General features: G+C 48.0%; 1 protein-coding gene across 11 annotated transcripts in view; it reads left to right on the top strand.

Moving 5' to 3' along the window:
* Positions 1–24287, top strand: part of Rubcn (rubicon autophagy regulator) — a 68021-nt gene that overhangs the window by 19213 nt on the left and 24521 nt on the right. For 5 of the 11 annotated variants that reach the window (XM_076548740.1, XM_076548741.1, XM_076548739.1 and 2 more), the window contains 8 exons: positions 1956–2109; positions 12991–13074; positions 14897–15053; positions 15477–15583; positions 17343–17499; positions 18427–18963; positions 20625–20669; positions 24076–24191. In XM_076548740.1, the coding sequence (XP_076404855.1) occupies positions 2071–2109; positions 12991–13074; positions 14897–15053; positions 15477–15583; positions 17343–17499; positions 18427–18963; positions 20625–20669; positions 24076–24191 (1242 nt within the window). In that variant the 5' untranslated portion in view covers positions 1956–2070. Of the gene's footprint in view, positions 1–887; positions 1127–1955; positions 2110–12990; positions 13075–14896; positions 15054–15476; positions 15584–17342; positions 17500–18426; positions 18964–20624; positions 20670–24075; positions 24192–24287 lie in introns of those variants that run through there. The other 6 variants (XM_076548745.1, XM_076548742.1, XM_006974524.4 and 3 more) reach the window with 2 other exon arrangements.

The raw sequence follows: 24287 nt of genomic DNA, 5'->3' as shown, positions 1-24287 counted from the left end.
ATGGCATTTTAAAGGATTACTTCGGTTCTGTGGGCATTTCAGGACTGGTATAGAAATACAGGAGAAGTTGGTGATTCAATGTATTGTTTTTGTTTTTGAGACAGAATGTCACTCTGTTGCTCATGCTGGCTTGGCACTCTTTGTAATACAGGCTGGCCTTGAGTTTATAGCAATCCTCCTGTCGAAGCTTCCTGAGTGCTGGGATTATGGATGTGAACCACCATGCCCAGCTGGTGATTCAAATGTTTAATAAGGAAAAGAAAACCTGAATGTCCCCCAGTTCTAACAAATTCTTGTTTTCAAGGCCTTCAGAGCAAAAGCCCAATCCACCTGACCCCCCTTTATGGATGATTCTCCTACCCTCTCCCTATCAATCACTCATTTTATCTATGGATTTTACTTGTCTGCCTTTACTCATCCTCTTTTCTAAAATTGCTCAAAAAATGCACAAAAGAGTTTTTGTTTTTTTTATTTTTATTTTTTTATTTTTTATTTTTTTTTTTTTTGGTTTTTCGAGACAGGGTTTCTCTGCGTAGCTTTGTGCCTTTCCTGAAGCTCACTTGGTAGCCCAGGCTGGCCTTGAACTCACAGAGATCCGCCTGGCTCTGCCTCCCGAGTGCTGGGATTAAAGGCGTGCGCCACCACCGCCCGGCGAGTTTTTGTTTTTTTTAAATGATAGAAAGGATTATAATGCAGGATCCATTCTTTGCTAGTATTTACATGATATAAAATAGTTATGATAAAGTTTCCTGAAGAAATCTTCACTGTTTCCTATGATCGCCATGAAAAGAGGAAAGAGCAATTGTTTAATAATGGAAAGGAGGATAATGTGTGCTGTGTAATAATTGGGGGCCCAGAAGGTCAAGTGTGACACATCATCTCCTTATGTTTTCCTTGTCTACTTTGATCAGCACATCCAGGGCCTGCATTCAGTTGCACTTGGTTTTGAGTTTTTACTGCTTAAAAGCTATGGAGAGAAGAGGGAGAGTTTCTGTCTAGCGTAAGAAAGCTCTGGGTTCGAGCCCTAGCTCTGCATAAAATCAGAGCGGGTAGCACAGACCTGTAATGTCGGCACTTGGGAGGCGGTGGCAGGAGGCTCACAAGTTTGGTTCTCCTCGGCTACAAAGTGAGTTTGTGTTCTTCCCTGTAATACTTGTGTGTATGTTTGAAGTGCTCTCTGGCCTCCACTGCTCTACTTAGTACTCGGGAATGAGTGAAGCATCAGCAGGGCTGGCCTGGGTTGATATCATAAAGACTTCTGACTTGGGGCGGGGAGATGGCTCAGGGTAAGGGGCACTTTCTACTCCCTTAGTGGACCCCAGTTTGATTCCCAGCACCAACATGGCGGCTCACAGCCATCTGTAGCTCCAGTCTCAGGGGATCCAGTGCCCTCTCTGGCCTTCACCATTGCCAGCCATGACTTGGTCACAGACATACATGTAGGCAAAACATCCATACACATGAAAATAAAGTTTTGAAAAAGATTTCTGATTGTGGGTGGATGTCTCATCTTTTGCCTATGTATTATTATTATTCAGAAGTGATTCTTTTGTCTTGTTTTGTTGTTTTTTGAGACAGGGTTTTTTTTGGGTAGTCCTGGCTGTCCTGGAACTAGCTCTGTAGACCAGGCTAACCTGGAACTCAGAGATCCACCTGCCTCTGCCTCCCAAGTGTTAGGATTTAAAGGCGCATGCCACCATCACCCAGCTCAGAAATGGATCTTAATGGGTTGCACTCCTAAAATCACAAATAGCCATAATATGCCATGTAAGTGTGATGGTTTGAGTCTTTATAATTCCAATACTCTCAGAGTGGAGCCTTATGTTGAAGTGAAACATTAATAGAGGAGAGAAAGTCAAGATGTAGGGCAAGAGACTTTTTTTTTTTTCTTTTTTTTGGCATGGATGGTCTGGATCAGGTACAGCAAACTTAACTAACCGTTGGTATGATTTCAGGAGGGAGCATTGGCAGTTGCTGGGTAATTTGAAGACTACTGTGGAGGGTTTGGTGTCAGCCAACTGTCCCAATGTCTGGTCCAAGTATGGTGGCCTGGAGCGACTTTGCAGGGACATGCAGAGCATTTTGTATCACGGGCTCATCCATGACCAGGTATGTAGAATTCACTTTCCCCCATCTCATTGGCGGGAGGGCTTGGAAAACAGTTGCGTGAAGTTGGTTGGCGAGAAAAGAGGAAGCCCAGCGGTCTGTGTGAGTTCTTGAGTACAGAACCGGGGCCACGTGTGTGCATGCGTCTGTCTCTCTTCCCCCTCTCTCTTACGTCCAGATCTTCTCACTTAGTGCCTGGCATGGCATAGATGTCAGAGGAATGAGTAACCTGCATGTCCGCAAGAGGTCAGGTCGGTGTGTTTCCTGTAGATTCTGTAACAAAGATGAGCTCACTGACTAGTTACGGATTTCATTTCGTTATCTTTCTGCCCTTGAGGTCAGAATTCTCAATAAGTTTCATTAGGCTCAGACCAGGGTGGCCGCTGTGCTGCTGTCCTCCAGGAAGTGCTAGAAGTTTCGTCCCTCCTTGTCTTTTTCAGCATCTGGCTCTGCCCCTCCAGTTCTTCAGCTGGTGGCCCCCGCTTTTTAAAAACCAGTAGCGTCATGTCTTGAAATTTATGTCCGCTTTTATATCACCTTTCTGTGAGCTCTGTTTACCTCTCCCAAAGAACCCTTGTAATAACATGGGTCCCGCCTGGATGACCCTTGCGGAGACGCCTCAAGATTACTAAATTAGTAACATCTGAAAAGCCCCTTTGGCCTTAAAGTCACAAGCCCTCCTCTACATTCTAGAGCCTTGAATATGGGTGTCTTAGAAGACTTTTGTTTTTCTTTGTTTTGTTTTCAAGACAGGGTTTCTCTGTGTAGCCAGTTCTGGCTGTCCTGGAACTCACTTTGTAGACCAGGCTGGTCTTGAACTCACAGAGATCCACCTGCCTCTGCCTCTTAAGTGCTGGAATTAAAGGCATGTGCCATCACCACCGCCCAACTTTTATTTTCTTTTATATTTATGGGTGTTTTGCTTGAATGCATGTCTGTATGCTGCAGGCATGCTTGGTGCCCTCAGAGACCAGAGGAGAGCTTTGAATTACCTGGGACTGGAGTTACAGATGCTTGCAAGCCGACATGTGGATGCTGGGATTAAACCCAGGTCCTCTGGAAAAGCAACCAATGCTCTTAACCACTGAGCCATCTCTCCAGCCCCTAGAAGACCATTTTTATCATCAACCACAATCAGGAAGATTTTCCTCTGCTTTAATTTTAGTCTCGTTTTAGCACACTTGCTGCCTATGCAGGGCCCCGGCTTCAAGCCCCAGCACTGAAGTCACTCCCTCCCCCAGTTAACCAGTAAATAGAAAAACCATACTCTCTCTCCAAGCCCCGCCTCCCCCGTGTGGAATAAAGGAAGACGAAGCCAATGCAAAACGCATTCAGTCTCTTTCATCCAGGAAATGTTTCTACTGAGTAAGAAGCTGAAACTCCATGTGGTCAATTATTCTGTACTTGGAAGGTTTGGCCCAGAGACCAGTGTGTGCTGTGGAGATAGTCACTTAGGCTTGATGAGTTTGTTGTAATTAGAGTTAATGTTTCTTGTTTGAGCCAAAACCATCCTTTCTTCCTCTGACTCTGGATTTCCTTAAATTTAGACTTCTGTGGTTACTTTAAGTTAGCAACCGGGTAAAAGAATCGTATACTATCCTGGCAGGGCCAGCAGGAATCCATCCTTGAGATAACTAGAAAGCTTTCGCAGCTATGGAAGGGCTGGTGAAAACAGGAAGACGGCCTGAGTATCAGGGGAGATGACTGAGTCGTTTGGATTTCCTCTTTGGAAGCATCCCAGGACACATCTGAGAAATAATCGAAGAGCTTCAGAATGTATTTTGAGCATTACTTTGTAGACAACTGTTTGATGTTTCTGAATGATCGTTTTTTTTTTTTAAGATGTAATTATTTTTTATGTGTACAGGCATGTTGCCTGCATGTATGTGCGGTGCACACACAGGCTAGGAGATGGCAGCAGCTCTCACCTTTTTATTTTCTTGGTTATTTTTGTCATTTAAATTTTTTGTTGTAGTTTTTAGCATACATTTTACTTATTCTTTGACAGTTTTTCCGTATATACAGTGTATCGTGATCATATCCACCAACGGCTTGCCAACCTCATCTCCCTCTACCTGGATACTCCTCCATCTTTGTGTCTTTTCCATCTTTGATAATCAAGTTTGTTTCTCTGACCCACTGGGTACCGTTGGTGCTGCCTGCTGGGATGTTGACTGGTCTTGTTGGCCCGACCCTGTGCAGGCCACTGCAGCTGCAGCGAGCTCCTGAGTGCATCCGTCCTGTCCAGTGCCTCACCACGCCCTCTCCATCCTCTGGCTCTTCGTCCTCCTACCTCCTCTTCCTCGGTGTTTCTCAGCATGGGGCAGTGAGAGGAGGTGCTGATGGAGATGTCCTGGTTAGGCCTGTGTCTCAGCTCTCTGCCCAGGAGAAACCCTGAGCTCCACTCTCCTAGCCCAGACTTCTCTCGAACCTTAGACCCAGAGAATCCACAGATGTGTCTTCAGGGATAGCCTTTAGGTATCTTAAGTTCCTACGTCCAAAGCAGAGCTGGACAAAATACTTACGGAATGATGGGAATCCCAGTCTCTGGCCAGCCAACCTAACCTGTTGGACCAGTTCAAGGCCAGTAAGAAACCGTGTCTCAAAAAACTAAGGTGGACAGCACTTGAGGAGTGACAGACAAGGCTGTTTTCTCACCTCATGCATGTATGCCTGCACACATACGTGCTCCTGCACATATACAAATTCAGACGTCACTAGTCCACACATAATTGTGTGTCCTTAAATACTCATCTGCCCATGCCAGGGATTAATATTCTTCCCAGGAAGCGTAGCAGGCTTTTTCGGACCTCTGCCAGCTTCTAAATCATGACACGGAGACTTATTATTAGTTATGATTGTTCAGCCTTAGCTCAGGCTTGTGCCACTGGCTCTCATAACTTAACCTGTGTTTTGCCTTGGGGATTTTTCCTTTCTTTCATTCTGTATGTCCTACTTCCTGTTTCCTCCTTGTCTGGCTGGCTGGCTCCTGGCGTCTTCCTCTCTTTCTCCCTCCTTCTCTCTCTCCCCAGCCTAGATTCCTCTTTCTACTTATTCTCTCTGTCCGCCAGCCCTGCCTATCCCTCTCCTGCCTAGCTATTGGCTGTTCAGTTTTTTATTAGACCAATGAGGTGCCTTAGGCAGGCAAGGTGACACATCTTGACATGATTAAACAAATATTCTGCAATGTAAACAAATCTTTGCCCAGTTCAGTTTCCCACAACAAGGAGGTTCTTTTTACCAGAGCTGAGTTTCTCTTTTCTTTTTTGTCTGAATTTATTTTCTGCTAGCAATCACACTGGAAAATATCTGATCAACTAATTTTAATAAAGTGCATCAAAGGACTTAGTATGTTGCCCTCCATTCTAAAAATAGGGGTCTGTTACCTCTGAACAGTGGCTTTGGTTCAAATAGTCTAGAGAAGTTGGTTAATAATTCTGAAGGTGAAGCTGTATTTCTTAAAGGACTTTGAAGACCCCACCCAAACTTAGGTTTTAAAGAGCTTTAAACAAATACCTGTCCAGGAATTTGGAGGCAAAATAATATGATAGACTGGCAATTAGAATCACAGAAAAACTAGATCAAAGTCTAGGCTCAGTGTGCAGGTTCTGGGGAAACAAAATGACAGTGATTTAAATTATGAACATTGACTCATACTGCCCACATTTTATTCACACCTCAACATGGCTAATATTAGGTGAGTTACAGAGCCCCTTGTATAAGCTTCTGTTTCTCACTTTTGAAATGAGATAACACTGTTGCCTATCCCTCTGCTGTGAGAATTGTAATGTAAAGCACCAGAAGACACAGTTGTCTGTCAGCCTCAGCTGTCTCAGAACATGGCTTAACTTCTTTCTCATCTGTAGAAATAAGGGGAATGACATTTACCTTTTAAAGCTAATCTGTAGAATAAATGAAGTGGCATATAAATGTGTCCAGCACAGCTTGTGGCATATAACCAGTGAGATGGTCGGCAGGTAAAGGCATATGCTACCACACCTTAACAACCTGAGTTCAACTCCTGAGACACTGGACGGAAGGAGAGGACTAACTGCCACATGTGGTCCTCTGCCCTCCACAGATACCACAGCAGGTGTGTGCTGTGGGAGGGTCTGTATGTTAAATTGCTCTGATTGGTCAATAAATAAAACACTGATTAGCCTGTGGCCAGGCAGGAAGTATAGGCGGGTCTAACAGAGAGGAGAATTGAGGGAACAGGAAGGCAGAGGGAGTCACTGCCAGCTGCTGCCATGACAAGCAGCATGTGAAGATGCCAGTAAGCCACGAGCCACATGGCAAGGTATAGACTGATGGAAATGGATTAATTTAAGCTATAAGAACAGTTAGCAAGAAGCCTGCCATGGCCATACAGTTTGAAAGCAATATAAGTCTCTGTGTTTACTTGGTTGGGTCTGAGCGGCTGTGGGACTGGCGGGTGACAGAGATTTGTCCTGACTGTGGGCAAGGCAGGAAAACTCTAGCTACAGGTGTGCATAAACACACAAAGCTAATAATAAAACATGAAAATTAATTAATAGATTGGTTTTCTATCACATGTTGTCCTGTATATAATTAAGAACATTGAAAATTTGAAAACCACTTAATTCACTGAAATCTTAATACATTCTTTACCACTGGTGGCCTTGCAGTGCTGTTTAAGAAAATGATATCCATGTTATCTAATTCAAGGACCAGTTCTCCTTTGACTACCTAACTTCAGTACTGTTGGCCACCATCATTTCTTGATTTCATTATTTGGGGTGTACATGCATGTGAAGATCAGAAGCCAGCTTGCAGGAGTCCGTTCTCTCCTTGCATCACGTGGGTCCTAGGGATTAAACTCAGGGCATTAGGCTTGGCAGGTACCTTACCTCCTTTGCCCCTTACAGATCTTTAAAGTGGATTTTTAAAAATGGAGTCACTGTGTGTTCATGTCTCCTTACTCCGTTTTTTTGAAGCGGTCTCAATCTCACTCATGCGTCTGTGACACTCAGCTCAGACCTCGGTACCCAGTTCTAGACCAGCCTTCTCCTCTATATTATCACTTGGCTCTCCCTCCTGCCCAACAGGCATGGCCGAAGCTAAGTGTATTTTCTTCCAGGAGATTGCCTTTCATCTTGGCGTTCTCTATGCTAATTTGTAGTGTTGAACTACCCAGTGTTCTGCTCAGAAATTTGGGATTTGTGCCAAAACGTTTTGTTAAAAACAAAGTGCCAGTTTCCCAGGCTGGTGACCAAAATAGCTGCCCGATGAGCAGTGCCACCATTCAGTGGTTCAAGTGTCGCGTCTTGATAACAAAAGGTCTTTTCTTGGCCTGTTGCTGATTTTACATCGTCCCATAGTAACCTAACCAGATTCCACGATAGTTTCACCATCTGTATGTACCACAAAAGGAGAAATGTTGATGAGATTCTCACAGAAAACAAGCTCGAAAATGCAAAATGCTATAACATATCTTGTCAGAGTTCTTAGGAATCAGTAACGTCTGTGAAGGCACCCATTCATCAGAATGAAAAAACGTTCAAGAATGTGTGTGACCACTTACAAAACCAGCTAGTGCTGGGAAATGGAAGCAGGGACAACCACTTGACACACAGACACACACACACACACACACAGCATGTAGATGCACATAGCACATAGAGGCTCTAATAGGAAAAAAACCAGAAACAAGCTCCATGTCAGTTTTATTGCTGCTCTGCGACTTGTTATGGTCTAAGAATTCAAGTCGGTGTCGGGATTGTTTTCTCCCTGTTGTTTCCTTTCAAAAAGCTTCGTTCTTTCAAAGGTTTCGGGCTGCTGTGTCATCAGCAAGCTATTCTGAGTGCTGTGTCCTTGGAAAGGGGAAGGGACTCGATGATTCACGTTGGTCATGTCCCCCCTTTGTTTTCCTAAGGATGTGGCATGGACCTGAGTTGTGTTTTGTCTTAATCACTCGGGGCCCCTGGGACGCGGTGACGTCATGACCATTTCCTAGAGGGATCTCGTTTTTGTCAGTCTGCGTCTGGGACACCTCTCACTCCTTTTGTAAGGCAAGGTATAACAATGCCATCTCTCTGCCTAGAAATCTAGAGACAGCTCCCGAGATGGCTCAGCTGAGTAGGAGCAAAAGGATCCCTTCCCTACCTCCAAGAAGAAACTGTGCTTAGCAATATAGACACAATAAAAATTTTTAATGATTTATTTTTAACATGTATGAATATATTGTATACATGTGTACCATGTGTATGCCTGGTACCCATGGAAGCCAGAAGAGGGCCTTGGATACCCTGGAACTGGAGTTTCAGGCAATTGTGAGCCGCCATGTGGGTTCTGGAAACCAAACCCAGGTCCTCTATAAGAGCAGCCTGTGCTCTTAACCTCAGAGCCATCTCTCCAGCCCCAAGGTAGCCTGATTTGTTTGTTTGTTTGTTGTTTTTTTGAGACAGAGTTTCTCTGTGTAGCCCTGGCTATCCTGGAACTTGATCTGTAGACCAGGCTGGCCTTGAACTCAGAGATCCACCTGCCTCTCTACCTCCTGAGTGCTAGGATTAAGGGCATGGGCCACCACTGCCTGGCCATGATTTTTAAAGTAATAATAATAATAATAAAAATCTATGGGCTTTAAAAAATATGCATAATATACTCTGATTTGTTGAAACTTTGACATATGTTAAAAAGACTCAGAAAAATAAATACCACCCACAATCTTAATACCAAGTAATAATATCTACTGTAGTAATGATATCTACTGTTTAACATCCTGTTGGATGTTCTTATTTTTTTCTTTATTTTTCTTTATATTTAAATTATATATTTATATATTCTTACATTTATTATATAAAAGGCATAAAATGCCTTTTAAAGTAGTTAAGATTGTACCATGTATATCAGTAGATAAGTTACTTTAAAATGTTTCATTTTTGAGTAGATAATACACTTTACATGGTTACATGGCTAAAACATTTTGAGTATCAAACCATATCGTGGGCCAGGTGGTGGCGGCGGCGGCGGCTCACGCCTTTAATCCCAGCACTTGGGAGGCAGAGCCAGGTGGATCTCTGTGAGTTCGAGGCCAGCCTGGTCTACAGAGCGGGATCCAAGGAAGGCTACACAGAGAAACCCTATCTCGAAAAACAAACAAACAAACAAACAAAAAAACCCATATGGTGGAAAGTCTTTGATTGTCTTCTGATCACATTAAGTTACTACTTTTTACTAGCTTCCATCCAGAGAATGTATACTTAGGAAAGTAAGTACAAATAACTTCTTGTTATTCATCCTCAGTTTTGTTTTGGTTTTGTCTTTGAGACAGTTCTTGCTGTGTAGCCCAGGTTAACCTCCAACTTGAGATCCCCCTGTCTCTGTCCCCTTTGTGCTACCTTTATAGGAATGGGACACTGCACTCAGCTCCTGGTGTTTATAGTGTGTGTGAGTGTGTGCATGTGTGTGTGTGTGTAAATGTGTGTGCATACACATTGAACATGCATATATGATTTAAAACAACAACTCAAGGGCCAGCAAGATGTCTTAGTGAATAAAAGTGCTTGCTGCCAAGCCTGACAACCCGAGGGACCAACATGGTAGAAGCAGAGGGCAAACGCCCCAGTTATCCTCTGACCTCTACATGTACACCGTGGCATGAATTTGAGGCGTGCGCACACGCACGCGCGCGCGCACACACACACACACACACACACACACACATGCACACACGCCCTGTAAATGAATGTAATATTTTAAAGTCATGATTTGGGATCAGTTACAAGATATGTTAATTGAAAAGGACAGTGTAAAATAGTGGTTCTAATATGCTAATACCCTGTATAGAAACCTCTAGAGAGGAATGTTATGCCTTCTTTCAGCAGCTGTTGGTTGTCTGTAGCTCTTCGTCCAGGGGTGAGGCCCTGTGAAATCTTCCCCTCCACTTTGGATTTCAGCTGATGGCCTTGTGCAGGTCTTGTTTAGGCAACCATGTTGTTAGGACTGCACGCAGCTTCCCTGTCCCATGTAGAAGTCGCCGTGTCAAAGCGGACATCCTAGTCCTCTGGCTCTTACAACATGCCTGCTCCTCCTCCTGTCCTTCCTTCATGTTCCCCCAGCCTTAGGTGTAAGGGCTGCACTGTAGATCACATAATCTTTTTAAAAAGTTTTTTACATTTATTTATTATATTTATTTATTTATTTATTTAGAGGAGACATGTACTCAGAGAGTTAGTTCTCTCTGTCTGCCATATTGGTTCTGGGGCTCAAACTCGGGTTGGCAGGCAGGCTTGGTACCTTTACCCGCTGGTCCTTGCTGGTCCTTGTTGGCTGGCGTATAATCTTTTTGATATGCTCCTTTGTTAATATTATGCTGAGCAGCTTTGCATTCATGTTCATTGAGAATTTTGACCAACAGTTGTTTTTTTTTTTTTGTTTTGTTTTGTTTTTGGTTGCGTCTTTGGCTTTGACATCACGGTTTTTTAGAGCTTTGGTGATTTATCAGCGGAGCCTTCTGGTCCTGAGCTCTGTTGTACTGGGACACATTTTATCAGTGATTTAATTCATTGCTCTGTTCAGGTTTTCTATGTCCTCATAGTTGAGTTTTGGTAGACTAACTGGTAAGAAATTTAGCTAGTGTTGCAGGCTTTCCAGGGAACTGACCCAGCATTGTTGACAGCGGTTGCTACCGCTGCACTAGTTTTCAGAACGGCCTTGTAGGAAACGGAAAGGTGAAGAGAAAGCGAGTAGAAGGCAGCTAGTTTTCCCTGTGTACCTTCTCTAGCATGTGTGTGTAATACCTGTTCAGAACAGTTGAGGGCTCAGTCAGTGGAGTGCTCCCACGCAAGTGTGAGGACCTGAGTTCGATCCCCAGAACCTGTGTTAAAAAGCCAGTGTGGGGAGGCAGAGAGACAGGCGGCTCCCTGGGATTCCCTGGCCAGCCGGTCTAGCCTGCCGAGAGGGTTCCAATGAGAGACTGTCTCAAAGCTAAGGTGGAAGGTGCTCCTGAGAAACTTCACCCAATGCCGATCTCTGGCTTCCGTGAACATGCGTACACACGAGCACCCATAGACACAAGAACAATTTAAATAATTTTAAAAGAATAAATGTGTGCCCGGTGGTGGTGATGCACACCTTCAATCCCAGCACTCGGGAGGCAGAGGCAGGAGGATCTCTGTGAGTTCGAGGCCAGCCTGGTCTACAGAGCGAGTTCCAGGAAAGGCGCAAAGCTACGCAGAGAAACCCTGTCTCGAAAAAAACAAAAACAAACAAACAGAATACATGTGTATATATTCCTTGGCTTGCTGCTGGCAGCCTTCGTGGAAGGAAGCAAAGGAAAGTTATTCTCGTTTTCTCTCCCTCTCCCCCTCCCCTCCCCTCTTCTTTCCTACTCCTCTGCCTCTGTTTTGTTTTCTTGTTTTCGAGATAGGGTCTCACTATATAGCTCGGGCTGGCCTTGAACTCAAGATCCTCGGCCCCCACCTCTCAAGCACTAGTATTACAGAGGTGTGCTCCTATGTCTGGCTTTCATTTCTCTCTTTTGCTGTCAACGGTCAAATGGGATTTTGTCCGGGTGGGTAGTGACTGCTCCTCACGTTGGTGTTTGTGTGACAGGTGTGTTGTGGGATTTTGTCCGGGTGGGTAGTGACCTGCTCCTCACGTTGGTGTTTGTGTGGCAGGTGTGTTGTGGGATTTTGTCCGGGTGGGTAGTGACCTGCTCCTCACGTTGGTGTTTGTGTGGCAGGTGTGTTGTGGGATTTTGTCCGGGTGGGTAGTGACCTACTCCTCACGTTGGTGTTTGTGTGGCAGGTGTGTTGTGGGATTTTGTCCGGGTGGGTAGTGACCTGCTCCTCATGTTGGTGTGTGTGTGGCAGGCGTGTTGTGGGATTTTGTCCGGGTGGGTAGTGACCTGCTCCTCATGTTGGTGTGTGTGTGTGGCAGGCGTGTTGTGGGATTTTGTCCGGGTGGGTAGTGACCTGCTCCTCACATTGGTGTGTGTGTGTGGCAGGTGTGTTGTGGGATTTTGTCCGGGTGGGTAGTGACCTGCTCCTCACGTTGGTGTTTGTGTGGCAGGTGTGTTGTGGGATTTTGTCCGGGTGGGTAGTGACCTGCTCCTCATGTTGGTGTTTGTGTGGCAGGTGTGTTGTGGGATTTTGTCCGGGTGGGTAGTGACTGCTCCTCACGTTGGTGTGTGTGTGGCAGGCGTGTTGTGGGATTTTGTCCGGGTGGGTAGTGACCTGCTCCTCACATTGGTGTGTGTGTGTGGCAGGTGTGTTGTGGGATTTTGTCCGGGTGGGTAGTGACCTGCTCCTCACGTTGGTGTTTGTGTGGCAGGTGTGTTGTGGGATTTTGTCCGGGTGGGTAGTGACTGCTCCTCACGTTGGTGTTGGTGTGGCAGGTGTGTTGTGGGATTTTGTCCGGGTGGGTAGTGACCTGCTCCTCACATTGGTGTGTGTGTGTGGCAGGTGTGTTGTGGGATTTTGTCCGGGTGGGTAGTGACCTGCTCCTCACATTGGTGTGTGTGTGTGGCAGGTGTGTTGTGGGATTTTGTCCGGGTGGGTAGTGACTGCTCCTCACATTGGTGTTTGTGTGGCAGGTGTGTTGTGGGATTTTGTCCGGGTGGGTAGTGACCTGCTCCTCACATTGGTGTGTGTGTGTGGCAGGTGTGTTGTGGGATTTTGTCCGGGTGGGTAGTGACTGCTCCTCACGTTGGTGTTTGTGTGGCAGGTGTGTTGTGGGATTTTGTCCAGGTGGGTGGTGACCTGCTCCTCACGTTGGTGTGTGTGTGGCAGGTGTGTTGTGGGATTTTGTCCGGGTGGGTAGTGACCTGCTCCTCACGTTGGTGTTTGTGTGGCAGGTGTGTTGTGGGATTTTGTCCGGGTGGGTAGTGACCTGCTCCTCACGTTGGTGTTTGTGTGGCAGGTATGTTGCCGCCAGGCGGATTACTGGCAGTTTGTGAAAGACATTCGGTGGCTCAGTCCGCACTCAGCCCTTCATGTGGAGAAGGTAAGAGCGGAGGCAGAGCTGCCTTGCTGGGGGCTGGCTGCAAGAGTCTTTTCCCCCTGGGATGGGGTCTGTCCAGTTTCTTTTAACTGTAGGAAAGAGATGATCTCTGTAGCACTGACTCAGAGGGAAGGTTAACCAACCAACCGTACAAGTCCATTATTCCAGGTTGCTTTTTCATCTCCTGGGAAACGGGTGGAAATGGTCTAATGGAATGCTTTAAAAAAAAAAAAAAGGAAAAAAAAAGGAAAAACTAGGACAAATAGCAAGAATTTCCCTAAAGAAGTAAGGGGAGCCGGGCGGTGGTGGCGCATGCCTTTAATCCCAGCATGTGGAGGCAGAGCCAGGCGGATCTCTGTGAGTTTGAGGCCAGCCTGGTCTATAGAGTGAGTTCCAGGACAGCCAGGGCTGTTACACAGAGAAACCCTGTCTCAGTTAAAAAAACGAGGTAAGGGAAGTGCGGCTGTCACAGGAGCCGTTGAAGAGGTGGCCAGAGTCCAGTGGACTGAACGCTGCCGTAAAAGCTTTGGCTGCTTTGGATTCTTGTGTCTCCAGCTCCACATAGTGCTCCAGGTTTCCAGTCAGGGGAACAGCTCGATGAAGTCCAGTGACCTGACCAAAGATATACAGCTGGTTCTAGACTAATCACTGACAATTTTATGTATGCACTCAATTTTTATTGTAGGAAAATTAAATGCATCTAGATTCGATTAATGAAATGACTCTAAGATATCCATCCATCATCCCCCTTTATTTCTCTTTGGACTGTTGTTTCCTGGGTGTCCCAGCTGTTGATTTATTGCTGAGATGAGGTTCCCCCCCAAACATTCAGAGACCAGAGCCACAGGGCTTCCTCCTGCCTTTCTGTGTATGAGAAAAGGTCAGAACCTGCTGTTCTCTTCACCTTCTCGTCTTCCCTTCTGTTTACTGAGGTGGAGTTTCACTAGGTAGCCCAGGCTGCCCTTGACCATGTGATCACCTTTCCTTAGCTTCCCGTGCGCTGGGTTAACAGGTGTGTGCTGCCACACTTGAGGTGTGGTGTGTAGTCATTTCCCCTGAGGAGCTTGCTGACGTTGCCCTTGATGCATTTTGTGGTACCGACCCTGGCTGCGAGACCTTGTTCTTAGAAACGCTGAAGGAGGAGGAGGAGGTTCCGAAGAGAGACTGTTCCAGCCATAACCAAAAGGAGTGTATAGGTGGCTTCTCTTAAGAGACTCTTTAGGCTGGAGAGCTAAGTGGTTAAGAGCACTTGGTGCTCTTCTAGAGGATCCAGGTTCAATTCCTGGCACCCACATGGTGGTGACTCACAACCATCTGTAACTCCAGTCCTCAGGCTGTGATGCCTTCTTCTGGCCTCTGCAGGTATTGCATCCATGTGGTGCACAAACCATATCCAGGCAAACACTCATGAACATTGAAAAAATTTCTCAAAAAAATGTTTAAGTGAATCTTTGGTGGTCTCCACAAGCCAAGACTTTTACCACATTTCTCTCTGGAGGCTCTGAAATAGAGGACTCTGTGAGAGGAGCCCAGAGGTCAGGTGCCTTCGAATCCTTCCCGTGACCCTCCTAGAGACACCTCTTTGGAGGTGGAACGTAAAGAGCCGAGCTTAGCAGGCTTGCTTCTCCTGAGGTCTGGTGGAGAAGCCATCGTCCATTCACTGTCCTCCTCCTGGATCTTCCGGAAGCTAGCTGGAGGCGACACCTACGGTAGCCTTCCCTCACGTCTGGAGTGTCGTTTCCGGTCACTGGGCCTTGTGCCGCTGCACTGTACCCGCCAGGATGTGTGTTCTGACTCCGGCCTCTCTCTCTCTCTGCCTCCCCAGTTCATCGACGTGCGTGAGAACGGCGGGAGCGACACAGCCGCGAGCGACCGCGCGGTCGCCGAGCTGTGGCTGCAGCACAGTCTGCAGTTCCACTGCCTCTCGGGCCAGCTCCGGCCCCTGCTCGGGGACAGGCAGTACGTCCGAAAATTCTACACGGGTGAGTGGAAGCCCTGTGCATACTCCCTGTGGACCCCCTCGGTTCCTGTGTGGGTTGCTCTGTACCAGGTCTCCATAGCCAGCCACGCCAAGTTGACCTTCAGAAGACACGCCATCAGCTGTCCTGTGTTCTCACGTCCCACCGCCCTCTTTACAGCTCCTGCGGGAGCTGGGCAGGAGGGCCACTGTCTTCTACTCGAGAGGCTAGGAGACTTGGCCAGGGTCACACCGAGCCGGGATCTTTCTGGGCCTTTCTGATTTTGGAACTTCTTAGGTTAGACTGCCTACAACCGAGGTTCTCCTGTACTGTACCTGTCCCCACATCCTTTCTCTCCACAGTGACATGCCTTCCCTCAGTTTCGTTTTAGTCTGTCTTTCTCCGAGCTTCCCTCTTCATCACTGTGGTACGTTTTTTTCTTCCTAGACACTGCTTTCCTGCTAAGTGACGCCCATGTCACAGCCATGCTCCAGTGCCTGGAAGCGGTGGAACAGAACAACCCTCGTCTCCTGGCTCAGATCGATGCATCGATGGTAAAGGGGGCAAAGCATGACCCGTGTCTGTCCTGGGCCTCTGCACCTCACCATGCCCTACACTTTCCTCAGCAGCCAGTGACTTCCCTACTGAGGCGGTTGTGAGCTCAAAGACTTCCATTTGTAAAAATGCTCGGAAAGAGCTGAGTGTGGTGGGACCTGACTCTTGTCGGAATCTGCTCCCTGTTACTGTAACAAAACACCCTGGCCTAAAGCAACGTGGGGAGGAAAGAGTTTATCTCATATCCTGAGTCACAGTCCATTGAGCCCGGAACTCAGGGCAGGAATGTGATGCAGAGGCCATGGAGGAACGCCGCTTACTGGCTGCTCCCCACGGCTGCCTGGCTCAGCCTGCTTGCTTACAGAACCCAGGACCACCTGCCCAGGAATGGCACCACCCACAGTGGGCTGGGCCCTCCCCATCAATCACTAATCTACAGCCAGCCCGAGGGAGGCGAGGGAGGCGTCTTCTCAGTTGAGGTTCCTTCCTGCCAGACGACTCCAACTGTGTCAAGTTGGCAGGCACCTGTAATCCCAGCACTTGGGGCCTGAGGCAGAAAGGTCAGAGTTTGAGGCCAGCCTGGACTATATAGTTAAGTTTTAGGCCAGCTTAGACTGTGAGATCCTAGCTTAAAATTAAAAAAAGGGGAAGGGGAGGGAGTAGAGGAGGATGGAAGGAAAAGGTGAACTGGTGAGCCCCAAGTTCCCTGAGAGACCCTGTCTCAGAAGGAAGGTGGTGAGTGATAGAAGATGACGCCCAGGATCGACCTTGGCCTCCACATGTTTGTGCGCAGATGAACACACAGGCACATGTATGAATCGGTGACCTACCTTCAGAAGAAGAAAGCGAGAAAAGAAGAAGTCGCTAGGGGCCAGGACTAGGCAGAGTAACTCACCGATGTAATCCCAGCACTCGGGAGTCTAAGAGGCAGAAGGATAGACACAAGTTTGGGGGCAGGGAGGTTTCAGCTTCATCATGAGTGCCAGGCCAGCCCCGGTGACATAGCAGGACCCTGTCTACAAAGGAAAAAAGAAAAGTCACCGAACCACACACACACTTGTCCTCTATCCAGAGCTTGGGTCAGGTACTTGTAGGTAACACATATGACCTAGACCACCACTCTGTCTGACCTCTGATTCCACATGCATCATTTTTGGTGTGTATTTACGTGTGGTGTGTGCACATGTTTGTATACCTGTTCCCTTGTGTGTGGATGTACATGTGTCTGTGTGCATGTGGAGACCGGAGATTGGAATTGGGTGTGTCTTCCTCTGTTGCGCTCTGTCTTCTATACTGAGCCATGGTCTCGAGATGACTCTGGAGTTTGTTGATAGCTAATATAACTAATCGGCTTGCTCCTGAGATCCTCTGTCTGCTTCCCACGCAGGCTGCCATGCCCACCTGGCTTTTACACTGGTGTTGGTTCTGTGAATCCCAGTCCTCACGCTTGCCGAGCAAGTGCACTTGACTCCCTGGGCCATCCTCCCGGCCTCCTGTGCACACTCTTAGGTCCTCTGTTGCACTCTTTAGAGGAGAAAACATCCTAGAAGGATTCCAGCGCAGTAGCTGTAGTGTGCAGCCGCCGCACTTCAGGTTCACTGGTGTGTGCTACGGTAGAGGGGAGCTGTGCTGTCGCCTCTGGCTCTGGTAGTCCAGGCCTGCCGGCGACTACTCGCTCCTATCAGCATTCTGCAGCAATGAGTGTCCGTCCTCTGAGGGCCTCCATGCCCCGTTCTGACGTGGTTTCTTTTGTTTCAGTTTGCCAGAAAGCACGAGAGCCCACTGCTGGTTACGAAGAGCCAGAGTCTGACCGCCCTGCCTGGCTCCACGTGCGCCCCTCCAGCCGGCTGTGCTCAGCAGTCCTGCTTTGGGTCCTCCTCGAACCTCCACCAGGCCATGCCCGGCCACAGCGCAGGTATGCGGCAGGTCATGTGGAGCCACCGCATGTGTTTTAGGCCGGGGGAGTACAGGACTTTTGTGAGTCCTCACAGGCCAGAACCTGCTTTTGTTAATTTGTTTGTTTGTTTAACCCTCTCATCTTCTCTCTCTCTCTCTCTCTCTCTCTCTCTCTCTCTCTCTCGTTTGTTCGTTCTGTTCTGTTTGCTAAGGTAAAGTTTCACTAGGTAGCCCAGGCTGGTGTAAGGGCGGGAATGGGCAGTCCTGGTACGTCTCTTCACATCTGGAAAGTAGAGAGCCTTTGTGAGGGTGACCACAGACTGGCACTTGAGGCTTGGGCTGGTATAAACTGGTAGGAATGTCTTTGGAATAGGCATCATAAGAAGATAGATAGCAGCAGTTGCTTGATGTGGTGGAGCAGGCTGTAATCCCAGTACAGAAGACAGAAGCAAGAAGACGGGTACAAGTCCAGGGGTGTCCAGGGCCATGTAGTGAGACCCCGCCTCACAGGACAAACAGAGTTAGTCGGGCCTGGCCTAAATAATTCTGTAGCATTACTGGAGTAACAACAGAGACGTCCTTAGCGGCTCTTGAGCTTCTGCTGCACATTGCAAATGAGGCCTGCAGTTACTGACATCTTTCGTGTGCCTGCACCGTGCTGGGCTCTGTTGGGATCATTTGATCTCTCAGGCAGTCCTGTGAGGTTGTTCTTCTCGTTAGTTCTCTCATTTTGAAGTGGAGGGATTCATGCTAAGGAGCAGCGAGCCATTTCTAGCTCAAGTACTCATGCCCTCCTCACCTTAGCTGCTTCTAAGTCTCTGTCTTACCCGAATTGACTTACCTTGTCTGAGCGACATGTGTGCTGAGGGCCCTTGCCGGGGACCTATGTGCATACTGTAGATCCCCAGCTCACCTTCTCTCCCCTTACCCCTTCTTTATATCCCAGAGAGAAGATCCACCTCCTTTTCACTTTCTGGCTCTCCCTGGAAACCTCAAGAAGACAGAGACCTCCCCTCACCAGCCGAGAGTCAAACTGCCCAGGCTCCCCTGCTTCCGGACCCGGCTCTAGCCCAGGGTTCCCCACTGACCCCACACGAGATGAGTTCCAGCACTCTGACCAGCCCCATGGAGGCATCCTGGGTCAGCAGCCAAAATGACTCCCCAAGCGACGGCAGCGAGGGGCCCGAGTACCTGGCCATCGGCAACCCGGACGCGCACGGGCGGACGGCCAGCTGCCAGAGCCACAGTAGCGACGGCGGCGAGAGCAGCGGCTCCCGCTTGTTCTCCTCCGGCAGCTCCCAGAGGCCCGATTCTGCCGCCTCTTCTTTAGGGGACCAAGAGGCGGGGAGGCAGAGCCAGCCGGGCGGTGTCCTGCGCAGGTCCAGCTTCTCGGAAGGGCAGACGGTCGCCGGCGCCAGCGGGACAAAGAAGAGCCATATCCGCTCCCATTCGGATACCAACATTGCCTCCAGGGGAGCCACAGGTGATGGTGAACACCGGCCACTGGTTAGCAGCAGGGTTGTGTCATCCCCTGAATTCAGGGCCGGAGGGGAGGGCTTGCTCCTAAGGCTCCTCGGATAGCTGAGCAGAGCCACATCTGGATGACAGGTGACTCTGCTCCGTCACAAAAGACATTTAGCATGTAGTATGAAGAAGACCCAAGTATGTTGTGTGTCTTCCTTTATACGATGCTACGTACTACACGCTTCCCTGATTCTTCCATAGTTCTCAGCGTTAGAATAGCATGAGCATCGCAATTTATGTTTTAACTGAATCCCCAGACTTAAGCAAAGTACTAAAGAGGTTTACAGATAATCCTGTTAAATTCCTTCTGTTGTGATTCCTTAGAAGTTAGGTCAGGGGGGCTGGAGAGATGGCTCAGAGGTTAAGAGTACACTGGCTGTTCTTCCAGAGGTCCTGAGTTCAATTCCCAGCATCCACATGGTAGCTCACAACCATCTGTAATGAGATCTGGTGCCCTCTTCTGGTGAGCAGGCAGAACACTGTACACATAATAAATAAATTTATTAAAAGAGAAGTTAAGTCATGATGTAATACTAAAGCAGAGTACTATTAGGGTTCCTACTTATAATAGGGGTAATCATGAGTAGGCTGGGTGGTGTGACCCTGGACCAAATAGATGGGGTGGCGGCGGCCATTAACTCAGACTGAGGCCCTCAGATAAGGCCGTTAACCTTGCAGCCTCCCTCACAGAGTGCTAGCTGGCAGTAGGCAGCAAGCCTGGAGGTGGAGAAGCTGAGTCTTCCTGCGTCTGCGCCATGCGGCCACCGTCCTCCCTGGGCAGTTGGCGTCCCTAGGCTTTGCTTGGGTGTCACCTTAGTAGAATCTCCTTTATAGCAAGTAAACCACGAATGTTTTTCTCTTAATGCTATTATGGATCATAAAAACCCCAGATAGAAAATAGAAAAATAAAATAGAACGTACTTAATGAGACAAAATAAAGGAGATTTTCATGGGCCACTGGAGCGGAGCTGCCCTTGTCTCTGTAATTTCTAGAAAGATGGGAACTCAAGACCTCAACTAAACCCTGGATAACAGACTTTCTTCTCTGTTTTCCTTCAAGAATTCAACATGACTTATTTGAACTCCTTAGGAGAAAATTTCCAGGTCAAAGCCTCTTCCATGAACTTTCTCATATGTGAAGAGTGTTGGGATTAGATCCTCATATCTATCCCATGTACTGAGTGCCCGTGTCTGCTCTACATGACGAAGGCACTGGCCTTTGGGCATACAAAGCTTCCCTGCTCCCTACATCCCAGTGTTTTTTTTTTTTAAAGTGATCTAGGGATTGAACCCAGGGCCTAATTCATGCTGGGCACGAGCTCTCCAGAGCGACATTCCCAGCCTCCCCGGCTCCATTCTTGAATCTGTGTGGATTCCAGAAACCATGGTAACCTGCATGGGAAAAGGGAGCCAGAGAAGACCTGTGCAGAAGGACTGAGCATGGGTCTTGTAGCTTCTTGTCACCCCTCCTGCCGCCCCGGCGCTCCCTCCTGGGAGTTCATGTCCCCGCGGCTTCCGGGTAACAGTCCCTGGGCTGGTTGGTTCTGTCCGCTCTCCTCCTCTCTCTAACCGTGTTTGTTCTGTCTGGATTCTCCTCTGCACCTGTGTGTTTATCTGCAGGAGGCCCCAGGAATATCACCATTATAGTTGAAGATCCCATTGCAGGTTTGGGAGCCAGTCATCCCCCATCTCCCTCCTCCTGTGCCTCTGTGACCACCTCGCTTAGTTCAAAACCCTCCTTTCCCAGTCTGGTGTCAAATCAAGTCTGGCTAGCTTGGATCCCGCGGTGGTGCTGGGACCCGTCCGTAACAGGGCCCTGCGGGTCATGCCCCACACATGCTTCCGCATGCCCTACTCACTCTACCAGGCTTCTGGAAGCCATAGTCAAGAGAAAGCGGTTCTGCTTTGCCCAAGGGTGAAGCTGAGGCCTGCTGTTCATCTGAGGCCCCTGATGGGTCAGTGGCAGGGTGTCTCTTGCCTGAAGACTTACTGTAGACGCCTTTGTTTTCCTTGACTTAACACCAGAGCGTGTTGCGTTCCTTTCATGTGGTCTTGGATATACCTGCATGATTTTTGCCTGTCCGAGAATCCCTGTTCCCTTTCCCCTGCACCAGCCTTCATTCCCTGTGCCTCTGCATACTCCACACTGGTCACTGAACGTTGTTCTAGTAAGTCTGTTCTGTGGTTTGATTCCCCTCCCGGTGGTTTTCAAATTGGGATTTGTGTTCCATTCTGAGTACTATCATGATGGAGTTATTAATGTGTGGGTATGTGTCAGTAAAACAGCGGTGAGGGAGGCCTAGAGACCACAGCCTCCTAGTCATGGCGAAGTCACTGAGTGCGTTAGCTCTGAAAAGAGAAAATAAAAGAGGAAGAAGATCTGCAGACACTGAAGGACAAGAAAAACTGAGAGAAAATAGATTTTGAGTGAGTGAAAGGAAATGCTGAGTCAGTTGACTGGGCGCCCTTAGGAGTCAGTGACCTCAGTGCAGAAGCCCGGTGGCTTATGTAGTCGAAGAACACAGGGATGGTGTTACAGGTTATGTGATGTGCTGTCTGCCTAGGCATTGAAACAGTCTCTCCTGTGGTTTCTTACCAAGGTGTCATGGTGATTGCTGGCTTTTCCTTAGTTTAGTGGACAGAGCAGAGCCTACTGCCAGAGCCACAAGAACACAAAATCACTAAGTGTGTGTGTGTGTGTGTGTGTGTGTGTGTGTGTGTGTGTGTGTGTAGAGCAGCTGACATTTGGCATTATTTATTGTGGGGAAACGGTTGGATATGGTTTAGGCATCTGCTCTTCCAAAGCATATTGCTCATGTCTCAGGCATCCACTGCTTTTCTAACAGTGGCACTGGACATTTTTATTTACTTTTGAATATCGGTTTCTCATATCTTATGACCCCTTTGCCAACTTCCCCATCCCCTTGTTCTTGAGACAAGACTTTGCTATGTGGTCCAGGCTGGACTTAAATTCACTATGTAACTGGTCCTGGCCTCAAGACTCATTATGATCCTCCTTCCCTCACTTCCAAGTGCTAGGACGACAGGCATGTGTCACCATGCTCAGCATCAGCCTGCTCTTGAAGTCTCTCCTTTTCTCTGGTGATTAAATCCTTTGATTTTGAAGCCATTATCCTTGGCTTCTCCAGAACTGACTTGATGTTGCTTTTAAGCACTTTTCTGAGTTTCACTTTTATTAGTGAGTGTAAATTTTCTGGAATAGTTTTAAAACATAGTGCCTCGGGGCTGGAGAGATGGCTCAGCAGTTAAGAGCACTGACTGCTCTTCCAGAGGACCAGGGTTCAATTCCCAGCACCCACATGGCAGCTCACAACTGTCTGTAACTCCAAGATCTGACACCCTCACATAGACATGCAGGCAGGCAAAATGCCAATACACATAAAATAAAAATAAATAAATTTTAAAAAGTTATCCTGTCTACCTTTAAAAAAAATAAATAAATAAAACATAGTGTCTCAGGTTATTGGAAAAAATTCATTGTAATTATTTTTATTTTACCATCTGAAACCAGGTAATTGTAGTTGGAAGTTTTCCTGTGTCCCGGCTGGCCAGTGGTCGAGACAAATCTCTCCCACTTGCATCCCCCAAGTAAACACACAGAGGCCCATATTAATTATAACTGCTTGGCCATTTGCTCAGGCTTATTACTGACTAACTCTTAAACTAACCTGTAATTCTTATCTGTGTTTAGCCACGTGGCTTGGTACCTTTTCTCGGTTCTGCCTTATCATCTTGCTTCTTCTGTGTCTGGCTGGTGATTCCTAACTCAGCCTTCCTCTTTCCAGAATTCTCTGCATCTGCTCGTCCCACCTATACTTCGTGCCTGGCTGCTGGCCAATCAGCATTTTATTTATCAACCAATGTACAAAAGCATTATCCCACAGCAGGTGATGGTGGCACATGCCTTTAATCCCAGTACTTAGGAGGCAGAGGCAGGTGGATCTCTGTGAGTTCAAGGCCAGCCTGGTCTACATAGAGAGTTCTAGGACAGTCAGGGCTACACAGAGAAACCCTGTCTTGAAAAAACAAAGAATTGGTGGTTGGTTAGTACTTGTGTAACATTTGGTTAGAAAAGTAAACTAAACCCCATTCTGCCATGTGTTCTGTATTCTTGGACTGTTTGCCTTTGGTGTGCCTCCTCCTGCCTGTTCGGGAAGGCTTTGGAGATGAGAGCATTCAATGCTGAATTTAAGGGTTGGGAGTGTAACTGTTGTTCGTGCGTATGTGTGTTTTTATTTCCTGGTGTGGTCCCTGACACTAGACTCTTGCAATGACTGACACATTGAATTTGAGAGGCCCCTTCCCCTCCTCTGGCCAGAGCTGCGTAGTCAACAAGCGCCCCCAGATCCCTGTGCCTGGAGTATGGTGAGTGAGCACCAGGAAGGCAAGGGCCGAAACTCTGTCTTGCTCCGCTTTCTCCATGTGCCTGCTGGGCTCTGGGCCGTGGAGCTCAGCTTACTCCGTGGAGGACACCGTGTGCCCTCGCCTGCCCTTCACCACTTCAGCGACAGTCTTCCACACTAAGAGTCCACTTCCTGTGGTCCTCACTGACTCCGAGTTCCCCCTCACGTATGCTCTGGGTACTCCCGTGTGTGACTGTTGTACCGTATGAGATGTAGCCTGAATGAGCGAAAGCCCTGACAGTGGATCTCTGTGTAATTCCTAGAGGACAGGTTCCACATGGGACCCGGTCACAGGTGGGAGGGAGCGCCCCTGTCCTTTGTCAGTGCTCAGCACTGAGTTACTCCCCTTTTCCCGTTTAGTGGGGTAGGAAGGACAGTCGGTTGCCTATGACTTTAGATAGTAAAAAGATCTCTAGGATCTCTACATGTATTCTGTCTTTCTCCATCCAAGAGGTTTGGTGCTCTGCGAATCTGAAGAGCCTAAGTAATGCCAGACAGGCGTCTTCTGTCCAGTTTCTGACCCCTGCTACCTGGGAAGACTGGAGAGCACCTTTAGCGGTGACATCGTCAGACTTCTTGAAGGAGCGTGGTTGTTACAGGTTTCCATTTTCAGTCAGAGATTTATATCCAGCCTCCATCTCCCACAGAGGGTGGTCAGTACCTGTGCTCGGGAGAAGGCATGTTCCGAAGACCATCGGAAGGACAGTCCCTCATCAGTTACCTCTCCGAGCAAGACTTTGGCAGCTGTGCAGACCTGGAAAAGGTAAGGCAGCAGAGGGCAGACCAGGAGCCGGTGCAGCGAGGGACCCGGCCCGATGGTGGTGCTGCCGTTGTTTTCATTGGTTCCGACGGCAGCGCC

This window comes from Peromyscus maniculatus, chromosome 12 (genome assembly GCF_049852395.1).
Source record: "Peromyscus maniculatus bairdii isolate BWxNUB_F1_BW_parent chromosome 12, HU_Pman_BW_mat_3.1, whole genome shotgun sequence".
Classification (NCBI taxonomy): Eukaryota; Metazoa; Chordata; class Mammalia; order Rodentia; family Cricetidae; genus Peromyscus; species Peromyscus maniculatus.
This window is presented reverse-complemented; position numbering and strand designations above follow the sequence as displayed.